The sequence below is a fragment of the Zingiber officinale genome, chromosome 4A (genome assembly GCF_018446385.1).
Source record: "Zingiber officinale cultivar Zhangliang chromosome 4A, Zo_v1.1, whole genome shotgun sequence".
NCBI lineage: Eukaryota > Viridiplantae > Streptophyta > Magnoliopsida > Zingiberales > Zingiberaceae > Zingiber > Zingiber officinale.
Genome location: NC_055992.1, coordinates 134,930,533 through 134,944,096, shown reverse-complemented (window position 1 = coordinate 134,944,096; position 13,564 = coordinate 134,930,533). Strand labels below are relative to the sequence as shown.

General features: G+C 38.8%; 1 protein-coding gene and 2 long non-coding RNA genes across 3 annotated transcripts; 1 reads left to right on the top strand and 2 right to left on the bottom strand.

Moving 5' to 3' along the window:
• Positions 1-3,889: 3,889 nt before the first annotated feature.
• On the bottom strand, positions 3,890-4,631 carry LOC121973700. The gene is made up of 3 exons (XR_006109716.1): positions 4,496-4,631; positions 4,007-4,155; positions 3,890-3,942 (listed from the first exon to the last, which is right to left on the bottom strand). It is a non-coding gene; the product is annotated as an uncharacterized LOC121973700 (long non-coding RNA).
• Positions 4,162-5,376, top strand: LOC121973698 (probable methionine--tRNA ligase). Its single transcript, XM_042525082.1, has 3 exons — positions 4,162-4,632; positions 4,709-4,810; positions 4,967-5,376. The coding sequence occupies exons 1-3, from the start codon at positions 4,627-4,629 to the stop codon at positions 5,189-5,191; spliced, it is 333 nt and encodes a 110-aa protein (XP_042381016.1). The 5' UTR covers positions 4,162-4,626; the 3' UTR covers positions 5,192-5,376.
• LOC121973699 lies at positions 4,633-7,837 on the bottom strand. The gene is made up of 4 exons (XR_006109715.1): positions 7,144-7,837; positions 7,006-7,068; positions 6,439-6,683; positions 4,633-4,742 (listed from the first exon to the last, which is right to left on the bottom strand). It is a non-coding gene; the product is annotated as an uncharacterized LOC121973699 (long non-coding RNA).
• Positions 7,838-13,564: the final 5,727 nt, after the last annotated feature.

Below are 13,564 nucleotides of genomic sequence, written 5' to 3'. Positions count from 1 at the left end.
TATGCATTGGAGAATGTATACTGAATGACCCGCCATGAGAAAGTATCATGGATCGTTATATGAGTGTCATATACTTTCTCATGTGGCTATTAGTATGACTATTAGTCCTTAGACCTGAAGTCACCATGGTTCCCTACATTAGGAGTTATGTACTTTGGTTTCGTCAAACGTCACCCGTAACTGGGTGGACTATAAAGGCGATTACTGGGTATGTAACAAATTATGCAGAGGGATGTGAGTGATGTAGATGAGATCTATCCCTCCTATATGACGGGAGTGACATCGATATTCTTGATAGAGTGAGACCACGAAGTGCATGGCCATGCCCAAATGAGTCAATATGAGATATTGAGCTCATTTGATTGAGTGAGTCTACTTGGAGTTCAAGATTTATATTGATTAGAGGATGACACGGTCTATGCCTCACATTGATCAATCTAGATATCTAGGATAGAAGGACACTTGTCATATATTGTGAGGAGTCACAATTAGTAGTCACAAGGTGATGTTGGATCTCAACATTCTTGTAACTTGGTTAGTAATGATGTGTTGTTAGATACTGCTCATTACTTATGCTCCTAAATGGGTTTAGGGGCATTGCCAACGTTATAAGAGCCTATAGGGTCACACACAAAGGACAATTAGATGGAGATTAGGTTCATATGATGAACCAAGAGGATTAGGTTCATGTGATGAACCAAATTGGATTAATAGTAATCCAAATTGGGCTAATTGAGTTGGACAAGAGTTGATTCATGTGTTCAATGAGTCTAATTTAGATTATGACTCATTGAATCAATTTAATTAAATGAATTAGATTCATTATATTAAGTTGGCTTGAATCAAATGGTTGGATTAGATCAACCATGGGAGAGATTTGGTCAAGTTTGACTTGACTTGAGAAGGAAGAAGAAGAGTCAAGTTTGACTTGACTATTTGCCATATCATTAGTGAGTTGGCAAGATGTGGACCAATGATGATGCTCCACATCATCATGGTGTACCACCTCATGGGGGTTACAAGCCTCCTTTCCATTTAATGTGGCCGGCCACATTAAATGAGAATGGAGGTTACAACTCCATGTGTGGCCGGCCACTTTAGTGTGGATGAAAATTGATTTTTTCATTCAAGCCATTTGGTAACTCCATCATCTTCTTCCTTGCTCCAATTCTCCTCTTCCTCTCCTCCCATTACCGAGACCCTCTAGGAGTGCTAGCACACTCTAAGGTTCTCTGTCCATTGATTTGTCCGTGTGGATACTTCTAGAGGATCGTACGCTTGACGATCTTGAGATCCGGCGAACGGTTGGACGAGCGGGATTGCGAAGGGCATCGCATCGAGGGTATATTTCTTCTTTTATGTAGATTTAGTGTAAATCTAAGTTAGTAAACTCGTACTTGTAGTTTTTAAAATTTTATTCTTCACACGGATCCCATGACGGGGGTTTCGGGGTTTCCGCGACGCGAAAAAGCGATTTTCGTGGCCCCAAAAACCCAACACTTGCATACTCTGCCAGTATGCTGTGGATCCACAAAACCCTCAGGTTGTGTCATGTGCACATCCTCGAGCAGGTTTCCATTCAGAAACGTGATTTTGACATCCATCTGCCATATCTCATAGTCATGGTATGCTGCAATAGCGAGCATGATCAGAATGGACTTAAACATCGCTACTGGAGAAAATGTTTCATCATAGTCAATACCATGAATCTGCTTGAAACCTTTAGTTACCAAGCGACTCTTAAAGATAAGTCCATCCATGTCAGTCTTTCTCTTAAAGACCCACTTACACCCAATGGGTTTAACCCCTTCAGGTGGATCAACTAAAGTCCATACTTGGCTGGTGTACATGGATTTCATCTCGGAACTCATGGCCTCTAACCATTTCTCAGAATCTGGGCTCATCACAGCTTCCTGATAGGAGGTAGGCTCATCCTCTATGAGCACAACGTCATCATGGTCAGACAAGAGAAATGAGTATCTCTCAGGCTGACGGCGTACCCTATCAGACCTGCGAAGAGGTATGTCTACTTGAACTGATTATTGTTCCTCAACTCTTTGTGGAATAACATCATCCACAACACTTTATGGTAACTTCCATCGAGGCTTCAGTGCTATGATCCGCATCTTGAACTTCTTCAAGATCGAACGTACTCCCACTAGCCTTTCTAGAAACAAAATCCCTTTCTAGAAAGATCCCAGTTTTTGCCACAACTACCTTGTGCTGACTAGGAATGTAGAAGTAATATCCCTTAGTTTCCTTGGGATATCCAATGAAATAGCACTTATCAGATTTGGGTCCCAGTTTGTCCGAGACTTGACGTCGAACGTAAGCCTCACAACCCCAAATCCTCATAAAAGACACCTGGGCATCTCTCCCAGTCCATATCCTATATGGTGTCTTTATCACAGCCTTGGATGGAACTCGATTGAGTATAAAGGCTGCCGTGTCTAGAGCATAGCCCCAAAGTGATGTAGGAAGATCTGTGTGACTCATCATAGATTGCGCCATATCTAATAAGGTACGATTCCTCCTTTCGGATATACCATTCCACTGTAGTGTTCCAGGAGGAGTGAGTTGGGATAGAATCCCACACTCAGCTATATAGTCACGAACCTCATGGCTAAGGTATTCACCACCTCGATTTGATCAAAGTATCTTGATACTCTTGCCAAGCTGGTTTTGTACTTCATTCTTGAATTCTTTGAACTTTTCAAAGGATTCAGACTTATGTGTCATCAAGTACACATAATCATATCTACTGAAGTCATCAGTAAATATAATGAAGTACCTATAACTGCCTCTGGCAGCGACATTGAAAGGGCCACATACATCACTATGTATAAGACCTAACAAGTCAGTCGCTCTCTCACTGTGTCCACTAAAGGGAGTCTTGGTCATCTTGCCTAGAAGGCATGACTCGCATGTCTCATATGATTCAAAATCAAATGAGTCCAGCAAACCATCCTTATGGAGCTGGGATAATCGCTTGTCATTTATATGACCTAAGCGATAGTGCCAAAGATAGGTTTGGTTCATGTCATTTGACTTGAACCTCTTGGTACTTATGTTATAGATAGGGCTCTCAAGATCTAAAATATAGAGTCCGTTCATTAGAGGTGCACTACAATAGAACATATCATTTAAATAAACTGAACAATATTTGTTCTTTATTATAAATGAAAAGCCTTTCTTGTCTAAACAAGAAACTGATATAATGTTCTTAGTCAAAACAGCACTACAACAAAAACATTAAAAGACAACGGTTAAAAACCGTTGTCGTAGGCCCTTTAAAACCGTTGTAACTGGCAGTGTTGTTAAAAGTGGAGGCTACGACAACGGTTTTAAACCGTTGCCTTTTGAATGAAAAGACAACAGTTTTGCAACGGTTTTAAACCGTTGTCTTTGAATGAAAAGATAACGGTTTAAAACCGTTGTTGTTTAGAGCATTTTTTATTAACACTGCTAGTTTACAACCGTTTTTGGGGCTTTGACAACGGTTTTTAACCGTTGTCTTTGAGGGTGATAGACAACAACAACAGTTTTAGATCATTGTCTTTTAAATTATTATCTTTTAATACCAATATATCATATTTCAATATAAATATATAATAAAGAATCATAATCACAAAAGAAAGAATATTTTCCATATCAATGTCATTCAAAATGTTACTTATACAAGAATTATATTACAATCACAAAAGAAAAAACATGTCTAATATTCAAATAAAATTTATCCCAATACAAATAAACAAATAAACTTCATTTACAACTAATGAATAATTGTCAAAAGACTAGAAACTTGTGATGGTGGTTCATGCCATGTAGGATTGCAAGTAATTATTGTCAACTCAAGCCCCATCAAAATCTTCAACTTGTAGAATTTCATCGGACTCCTCTTTCTCACTTGCTGATTCTTCCATATCAACCTTTTCCAACATTCTGGATTTTTGTGAATCAAAGTATGTGAGCAAAGCACCAAAAATAAAAGGGAAGAATATAATACCTGTAGAAGACGTAAAACAGGGTTGATAGCTGAAATTTGGAGAAATGTAGTTGCTACAATCACAATAACAGATTTGATAAATCATACTCTTCAAGTACCCCATTCATATCGGCAAATAAAACCACAACATAAAACTTTGTCAATAGAACCTGCAAAATATAAACATATATTAGAAGAGTTCATCTTTATCTGAAGCACTAGTAACTCTTGACCATATACAATTTTTGATACAAGGAGAAAGTTTCATGAAGGTTTATCCTAGACCTGCAAATGAAGCTACTTTTTAGTGTTGTATTAATGTAAATGGTTTTCCAAGTTTTGAAGTATTAATAAAACTCGACTTAATGAAGTTAAAGCTTATCCTAGAGCTCAATAAGTTTCTCATGTGACCTGCTGTAGGAAATTCTAAGAAACAACATAACAAGCCTTCTGGCAGTACAAAAACGAAGTCTGCTGAAACAGAAATTTCTGTCTCAAGACTTGACATACCTGTTGGCCTCATCAAAAAAGTTCAGAAGCACCCAGATGCAGATTCACTCTATGTTGAAGAAATTGATGTCGGTGAAGAATCCCCTCGAACAGTTGTTAGTGGCCTCGTGAAATATATTCCTCTTGAGGAAATGCAGGTTTATTTTGCTTCCCTTTTCAAATTTTCTTCCATTTGGATGTGAATTTCCTATGTTCTCTAAATCACTGGTGCAGAATCGGAAGGTTTGTGTCCTTTGTAACTTGAAGCCTGCAACCATGAGGGGCATTAAGTCACAAGCAATGGTCTTGGCTGCATCAAACGATGACCACACAAAGTTAAGTCGTTAACTCTGCCTCCATTCTTACAAGTCTTTGCTTTTACTAACCTGTTAGTTTTTTAGTATTATAATATTGGTTGGTTTACCTGGGAAATTATCATCTTTACATGTGATCATTCATCAAGAACGACTAATGAATTCATTTTGTTTCCAGGTTGAGTTAGTTGATCCACCATCATCAGCCAAGGTTGGTGAACGAGTGACCTTTCTGGGATACTCAGGCGAACCAAACAGCGTCTTAAACGCCAAGAGCAAAGTTTGGGAGAAGCTGCAGGTTGATCTGCAGTCTAATAAAGAGTGGTTGCCTGTTATAAGGATGTGCCTTTCACAACATCTGCTGGTGTTTGTAAAGTTTCGTCTATCACAAATGGAGCCATAAGGTAGACAATCTGCCTTTTTACATTAAGGTCCAATGCATTATAAACCAAAAATTATAACAAGTATGAGGTCAAAAAAGTATTGAACAACAAACATAAATCTTAAATGAGTTTCATATGCTAAATAAACTCCATCAAGAAACTACTACTTGATTAAAGGATAAAATTTCTAGTCTTAGTGAAAGTGCAGGCTCAACTTGCAACTTTAATCAACTTATTCAAGCAATAGCGAATACAACTTGATCAAGGGCTTCATGTAATTCCCACTAGTGGGTGATTCTTAATCAACAATTATTATCTTAAAGGAGAGATCAAGGGATTCTCGGATAAATCTATTGTAGCATTGCATAAACTAAGCTAACTAAGCTCTGACAGATCTTGTTTCGCCATCAAGTTTCTAGAAACAAAATAAAACCATTAGTGTGTTTAAGAAAACAAAGACTTCTAATCTACTTATCTGTCAAGCGCCCAAGAGGTATGCGTTTCATCAAGACTAATAATCTGTGAATAAAGTCAATAGGAGATTAAGGACTAAGATTAAGGGCACTTTCAAAGAGGAACAATTATAACGTCAAGCATAAGGAAAAATATAGAATTAAGTAAATTATACAGTAGCCCAGCACAAGTGACACAATAGACTTCTTCCGAGACAACTAAGATATTAACAGACTTATTTTGCACTCATTTCTATCTCAAGAATATTCCATTAAGAGGGAAAAAGCTAAACTAGATGCAAACTAACCTTTCCATTCGGCATTGCAAGTATTTCTTTGATTCGCTCGATCTCTACGATTAGAAAAATGAGAAGGCAATAAGAAATAATCATAAGAAATCTAATACATAAAGGAGTATAAAAGAATCTGACAATGTTTACTCGCATTGGAAGAATAAATTATATCATTGGATTATAGCACCAGAAAAACATGCTAATTACATCAATTTTTAATCTCTAAAGTCAACACAAGGATGTCACTAGATGCTAACCAATTTGCACTTGTCACTAGATGCTTGAAAGATCTTAAAGTGAAAAACTATGGAAAATTGGCAAATATTAATCAAAGGACTACATAATGGAGAGAAAGAATAGCAACATCTAATAGTTATCACACATTGCAATAAACTATGAGAAAGGTAGCACACAGATATAATTAGAAATTCTTCACAATTCTAACATGCTTAAAAAAAATCAGTATGGGGAAGTATTAGCAAATAAAGGACTAGATCTAATTAAATGAGTCAAAGAAATCACCTTCTCACATGTCTCTCGTTCTACTGTGAAATCTTACAGCATAGTTACACAGATCTAATGGATCAGAGCCAGGTCAAAAATGTAGCAGACAATCTTAATTCATTACAGGAAAGATGTGTGATGAGAACCATATCCACTGTGGGTCTCAATTACTTCAAGCTGGCGGAGGGCAATCCAAAGCACTCGCTTAGCTCTATAATTCAATATTCCAAGTTCGCATATCTTGGATGTTCTAACATCTACACCTAGAAGATATCCAAGCATAACAGGTCAATGTCAATGCATATTGAAGCTAGAAATTAGCAGTTTGAAAGGATAGCAAAGAGATTCATCATGTGCATTGAGCTTGTTAGCACTTCTAAGGTAAAGGTGCCACAACAATAATCTTTTAGTCTATACCATGAATCCAAACATACATCTTATAGGGAAATTGAATCTGCTTGGAGCTTATTCATGAATAAGCACCTGTTGTCAACAATAATCATATTGAAGCTTTGGAAGCATCTTATACATACACAAACAAAAGGGAAATTGTAGATGAATTAAGGCATGCTTGTACTATAATACCTTGTCTTCAGGCACATGATCATGTGAGTGATCTCCATGCCCTTCCCAAGGATGACGCCAACCCTGAATAGGTGTTTGTACAACAGTTATATTGAGATGACCAAGGTATAGGATGATATTCATAGTAAGGTAATTTACCAAGACTACTGGTCCATCTTGCTTGGCCCTATAAAGAATCCAAAACCTGCAAAGGAATGTATATTCACATGGATCATCATGGTTATGTTTGAAAAAAATGAAAGCATTATTTAGAAAAAACCAGCATTTAAAAGACATTTTTTTAATCTGTCATTTGATTTAATGTTTGCAAGGAAAAAGATCTCGGCAGAAATATTATTGTAGAAATTGGATGAAAATTGTTATTTGTTTCATCATATTTGTGTCAAAGTCAGTAAAAGTCGTGAGGTGTTGAATTGAAATGCCCACATAGTAACCCATAGGGAGAAAAACATGTCAGGAATATATTACTTTTGCAATAAGATAAACACCAGAACTATCTCTCCACTTGAGCATATTAACAAACATGATCTCTGCCTTAGACATGTTGAAGTTCCGCAATCACAAAAATCTGCAGAGAAGAATAGAAAGCTATAGCATCAATAGTAAAATTCTTTCACACGATATAGAACTAGGACATGTATGATCAATATAATAATAAGAAGGATTCAAAAAGAGAAATTTCTTCCAGCTACTTAACAAATGTATTCTAGCCATACCGGAGAAGTGTATGGTAGTCATCATACTTCTCAGGTAGCTGACCCTTCGATAGTAGTGTGTCCCTCAACGACTTCACCACTTTCTCCTCATTCGGATCGTGGACGCCTTGGAACATCGTTGGAAATGCATTGCTTTTGCTGACCTTAGTGAGCGATTTCTACAAGGACCTGAAGGTCAATTTTGAAGTCAAAGGGGGCTTCTTCTTCTCGGGCTCCGGAAAATGCCAATGTGATTCCAAAGGTCCGTAGAACGTGTTTGTCCTTCTCGTCTGCTTCTGTTCCTCAGTGGTCGTCGAATTCCTCCTCGAAGAGTCACCATTGGACCTAGCTGTAGGATAGTTACCCTTCCACCAAGAACTCATTTCGCTTACCAGCTTTCTTTATCTCCTAAATTTCGCAGAATGCCTAGTTATGACAGAAGATGGAGGTGGAGGTTGGAGGGAAAAGCCTGGCTTCCCTGGAATAACTTCAAGCGCTGAGTGGAAGCCATGGAAAGGAGATCGCCCTCCATCTTCAAATGATCTGTAGAAGAAAAGGAAAAAGCAAAGAATATGAAAGCATGCGATGGACAAAGGAGCGATCGAGTCGAGAGAGGAATAAAACAGAAGTGCTGCTTGATCTTAGCAGTGCTCCAAGGTCGTCGAGGTCGCGGTTGGTACAATCCGTGGCTGCAGATCAAAGGTATGCGATGAGGTTTAGGATGCGTCGACAAAGATCGCCACGCATTGAAAACCTCTAAGCCTTCCATTCTACTCCAATCCCACAGCTGCGCGCTCACCATCACCATAGAAAACGAGAGAGCAAGTGAGAGGTTTTAGGGATCGAGAAGGTAAAGGGGCAGAATGCAGCGGCAAAAAATTTCAGAGAGAGGGAAAGACAAAACGCAGCAGCGGCAAAAAATTGCGAAGGGGAAAAAGCGGCGAAAGAAGAAAAACAACGCTATTCAATAACACTTAATAGACAACGGTTTTCAAAAACCATTGTTGTAATCCCAAAAAAAGCGCACATAGACAACATTTTTCAAAAACTGTTGTCGTAGCCTTTAAAAACCGTTGTCGTAGCCCCAAAAAAACATAAATAGACAATGGTTTTTAAAAACCGTTGTCGTAGGCCAAAAAAATTGCTAAAAGACAACGGTTTTTGTTAAAACCGTTGTTAAAAGGTAAAAAGACAACGATTTGGTATAAAACCGTTGTCGTTTGAGTGTTGTTGAATGCAGATTTTCTTGTAGTGCAGGCACATAACAACAATCATCCAACTCTAGTACAAGCCCAGAGGGCAGAGATAGAAAATAAGTCCCTACAGCAACAGCATCAACCCGTACTCCATTCCCTACGCGTAGGTCCACCTTGCCCTTTGTCAATGCCCTGCTATTTCTCAGTGCATGCACATTAGTACAAATGTGAGAAGCACATCCGGTATCTAATACCCATGATAAAGAAATAGATAGATTGACTTCTATGACATATATACCCGAAGTGGAAGTCTCACTTCTTTTCTTATTCAGATCTTCCAGGTATACCTTGCAGTTCCTCTTCCAATACCCGGTCTGATCGCAGTGGAAGCAGGTAGCATCCTTGGCAAGCCCTCCTTTAGGCTTCAGTGCCTTGCCTTTGCCTTTGGCTTGGGACTTTCCCTTACCTTTAGGCTTGCCCTTGCCCTTATGTTTCTAAACCATCAGAACAGAGTTGGGCTTAACCTTCTTAAGGTTGAGCTCAGCAGTTCTCAACATGCTAAGTAGCTCAGGCAGTGGCTTGTCAATTTCGTTCATGTTGTAGTTCATGACAAATTGACCATAGCTCTCTGGCAAAGACTGCAAGATCAGGTCAGTGGCCAGCTCTTGGCCAAGTGGGAATCCCAACCTCTGTAGGTTCTCTATGTACTCAATCATCTTGAGTACATATGGGCCTACGGGAGCCCCATCTGACATCTTGCACTGAAACAGTGCCTTTGAGATCTCGAATCTCTCATGCCTCGCTTGTCCTTGATATAATTGACGAAGATGTTCAACCATATCATAAACGTCCATTAACTCGTGTTGCTTCTGAAGCTTTGAGTTCATGGTCGCGAGCATGAGACATGACACATCTAATGCATCATCTTGATGCTTCTTGTAACCATCTCGATCAGCTCGCGTGGCAGTGGCAGGAGAAGCCTCCGGAATGGGCTGCTCTAGAACATACAGTTTACGTTCCTGAGTGAGAACTATTCTTAGATTCCTGTACCAATCCAAGAAATTTACTCCGTTGAGCTTGTCCTTCTCAAGGACAGAACGCAGGGAGAAAGAGTTTGTATTCGACGTCATGGTAATCTACAACAGAATTGAAAGCAGAAAGTAAATAGCATATTCTTTTTAATCATTTAATTAGGCCTTTAACTAAATGATGCTCCCACTGAATTCTATAATTCAAGTGGGACAAGATCCACATCATACTATGTCTTGAGTTAGCTTTGGCTAAATCGCCCAAGACTTAGTATGATCGGTAGGTAACGATTACCAATTACATCTCTATGCAACTCTTGTTTATAGGATCATTATCCGCAGTTATATTAATACTTGAGTTAGCTTTGGCTAATACGCCCAACAATTAATATAAATATTATTTATGTCCTATCTTTCCAACCGTTGGAAGAATCCTATAGTTGTACTCGATCCAACCGAGTTAACTAGTTACTCAATCTAATTGAGTTGTACTCACCCATGCGTTGATAGGCGGGACAAAGATTATCCCTCCGTACCCTACCTAGATAATATGTGTTGCTCTGCTTTGGCAGATTCAACAACACATGTGATCGAGGTAGTGATAGGTATCACGGCATGGTAGGCATTTGAGTTGACGCGATTGAGATCTAATCTAATCGATAGGGTGCATCTTGTACACGATTTAGATCTAATCTAATCGTTAAAGCGCTAATTAATTACTATATTACTAGCATGCATCACATACACACACAAGCAATTAATTAAATATTTTGTGATTAGTCATGGCCCTACTACGATCTTCTCAAGCCAATGAGAAGATCGGATGGTCAACCTAAGGTCAACAGCTTCTCAATCTCCTCCCTTTGACCACCTTATGTTGCTCGCGCCCTCCTCGTAACTCCATCTCGAGTGGACCTTCCACCGCTCCAATTTTGTACATTACAATGGTGAAACTCGAGTTATATTCGAGTCTAAACTAATTTACAACAAGAATAAATAAAGAGAAAGGTACGACGCGCAGGTCGCGTATCAAATACAGCACACACAACACAGAAAATGGCATGCAGGCCATATTATGAATTACAACACAATCAGTCCAATCAAATTGGGTCTTTGGGCCATGTCCATCACAAAAATAATACATAATTCAAAATTATATAATTTCCATAATTTTTCTGTAATTTTTTCTATAATTTTTACAATTTTTATGAGTAAAAATTCTCGTTGGTCCCGTTTAGCATTTTCGGGCGCAATCGCGGAACAAAGCCCCTTGCGAGGTTAGGGGAAGTACCCCTACTCACGATATAACCGTCACAAGTTGTTCCTAAGTGATCCTACAGCGCCTTAGCCCGCTGTCCCAAAATGATTTGGGACTAAACCTTGCCATTTCGGAAAGGTTTTCTCGGTAGTTGAAGCCTACAAATGTATAAACACTTGTGCTTCGCTTCTACGAGAAAAATACCCATTACAACTATAAAAATCATGAAATTACAGAAAGTTACAGATCTGTAATTTTCATAAAAATACAAATTAAAACTTGTACTCTCTTCGCACGTGGCTCTGATACCACTGTTGGGAATTTCGAGCCGCAAAAACCACTTTTTCGCATCGCGGAAACCCCGAACCCCAAGCCACCGGATCCGTGCGAAGATAAAATTTTCGAAAAACATTACGAGTACGAGTTTCTTTCGCTAGTTCTAAACTAGATCTACAAGGAGAAGGAATTTACCCTTGATGCGATGCCCTTCGCAATCCCGCTCTTCCAACGGTTCGCCGGATCTCGAGATCGTCAAGTGTACGATCCTCTAGAAGTATCCACACGAACAAACTAGGTGGAGAAGACCAAACAAAGGTGTGCTAGCACCTTAGATGGTTCGGCCAAGGAGGAGGAGAGGGAGAGCAAGAAGATGAGATCTAGCAAGGAGGAAGAAAGAATGAATTCTCTTGAATGAAAACTTCATCCTCACCTCAATAAGTGCCCGACCACATTAATGGCTTGTAACTCCCTTCACATTTAATGTGGAGGCCATTAAAGAGGAGATTTGTAACCTCCATGAGGTGGCACACACATGTGCTAGCCTTGATGATGTGGCACATCATCATTAGTCCTCCTAATGCCTACTCACAAATGAGGTGGCAAATGGTTAAGTCAAACTTGACTCTTCAACTTCCTCTCAAGTCAAGTCAAACTTGACCAATTCTCTCCCATGGTTGATCTAATCCAACCATTTGATTCAAGCCAACTTAATATAATGAATCTAATTCATTTAATTAAATTGATTCAATGAGTCATAATCTAAATTAGACTCATTAAACACATGAATCAACTTGAGTCCAACTCAATTAGCCCAATTTGGATTACTCTTAATCCAATTTGATTCATCACATGAATCTAATCCTCTTGATTCATCATATGAACCTAATTTTCATCTAATTGTCCTTTGTGTGTGACCCTATAGGTTCTTCTAACGTTGGCAATGCTCCTAAACTCATTTAGAAGCATAAGTAATGAGCGGTATCTAGCAACACATCATTACTACACAAGTTACAAAAATGTTGAGTTCCAACATCACCTTGTGACTACTAATTGTGACTCCTCACAATATGTGACATTGTCCTTCTATCCTAGACATCTAGATTGATCAATGTGAGGCATAGACTGTGTCATCCTCTAATCAATCTAAATCTTGAACTCCAAGTAGACTCACTCGATCAAATGAGCTCAACATCTCATATTGACTCATTTGGGCATGGCCATGCACTTAATGGTCTCACTCTATTAAGAATATCGATGTCACTCCCATCATATAGGAGGGATAGATCCCATCTACATCACTCACATCCCTCTGCATAATTTGTTACATACCCAATAATCGCCATTATAGTCCACCCAGTTACGGGTGACGTTTGACGAAGCCAAAGTACATAACTCCTTATGTAGGGAACCATGGTGACTTCAGGTCCAAGGATCAATAGTCATACTAATAGCCACATGAGAAAGTATATGACACTCATATAACGATCCATGATATTTTCTCATGGCGGGTCATTCAGTATACATTCTCCAATGCATACCCATGTGTCAACTTGATATCTCTATATCCATGACTTGTGAGATCAATTCATCGAGTTGACCTACATGCTAGTTTTATTGCATTAACATTGTCCCTGAATGTTAATACTCGACTAGGAATGATTAAGAGTAGTGTTCCCTATATCATCTCACTATCGATTCAACTAATCGATTGATATAGGCGAGAACCTTCTACTCAAGGACGCTATTATACTTAGTTATTTGGCGCCAATACAAGTAAGTATAATAACCAAACAAATACCTTTATTAATATACAAGAATATGATACAATGAGTCCATACAACAATCATCAAATGATTGTCTCTAGGGCTCTAACTAACAATTTTCATCATGAAAACTCCCCGTAAGTGTATACAAATGCATTTCAAGGGGTGAGAAATGGTTACTTAGACTAAAAATGATTTAAAATGCGGAAATTAAGGTTTCCTAGCCAAAATCAACATTCCCAATCGATTGAGGTTGGTTCCCTATCGATTGAACCCTGCTCAATCGATCCATGGATCGATTCAGGGTGTTTGAATCGATCAAAGGATCGATCCAGCGAGC

Excerpts from the sequence above, each read along its gene's own strand:
- LOC121973698 (XM_042525082.1), top strand. Across the intron at positions 4,811-4,966 it reads CAAACGATGACCACACAAAG|GTTGAGTTAGTTGATCCACC; the intron begins TTAAGTCGTTAA and ends TTTTGTTTCCAG.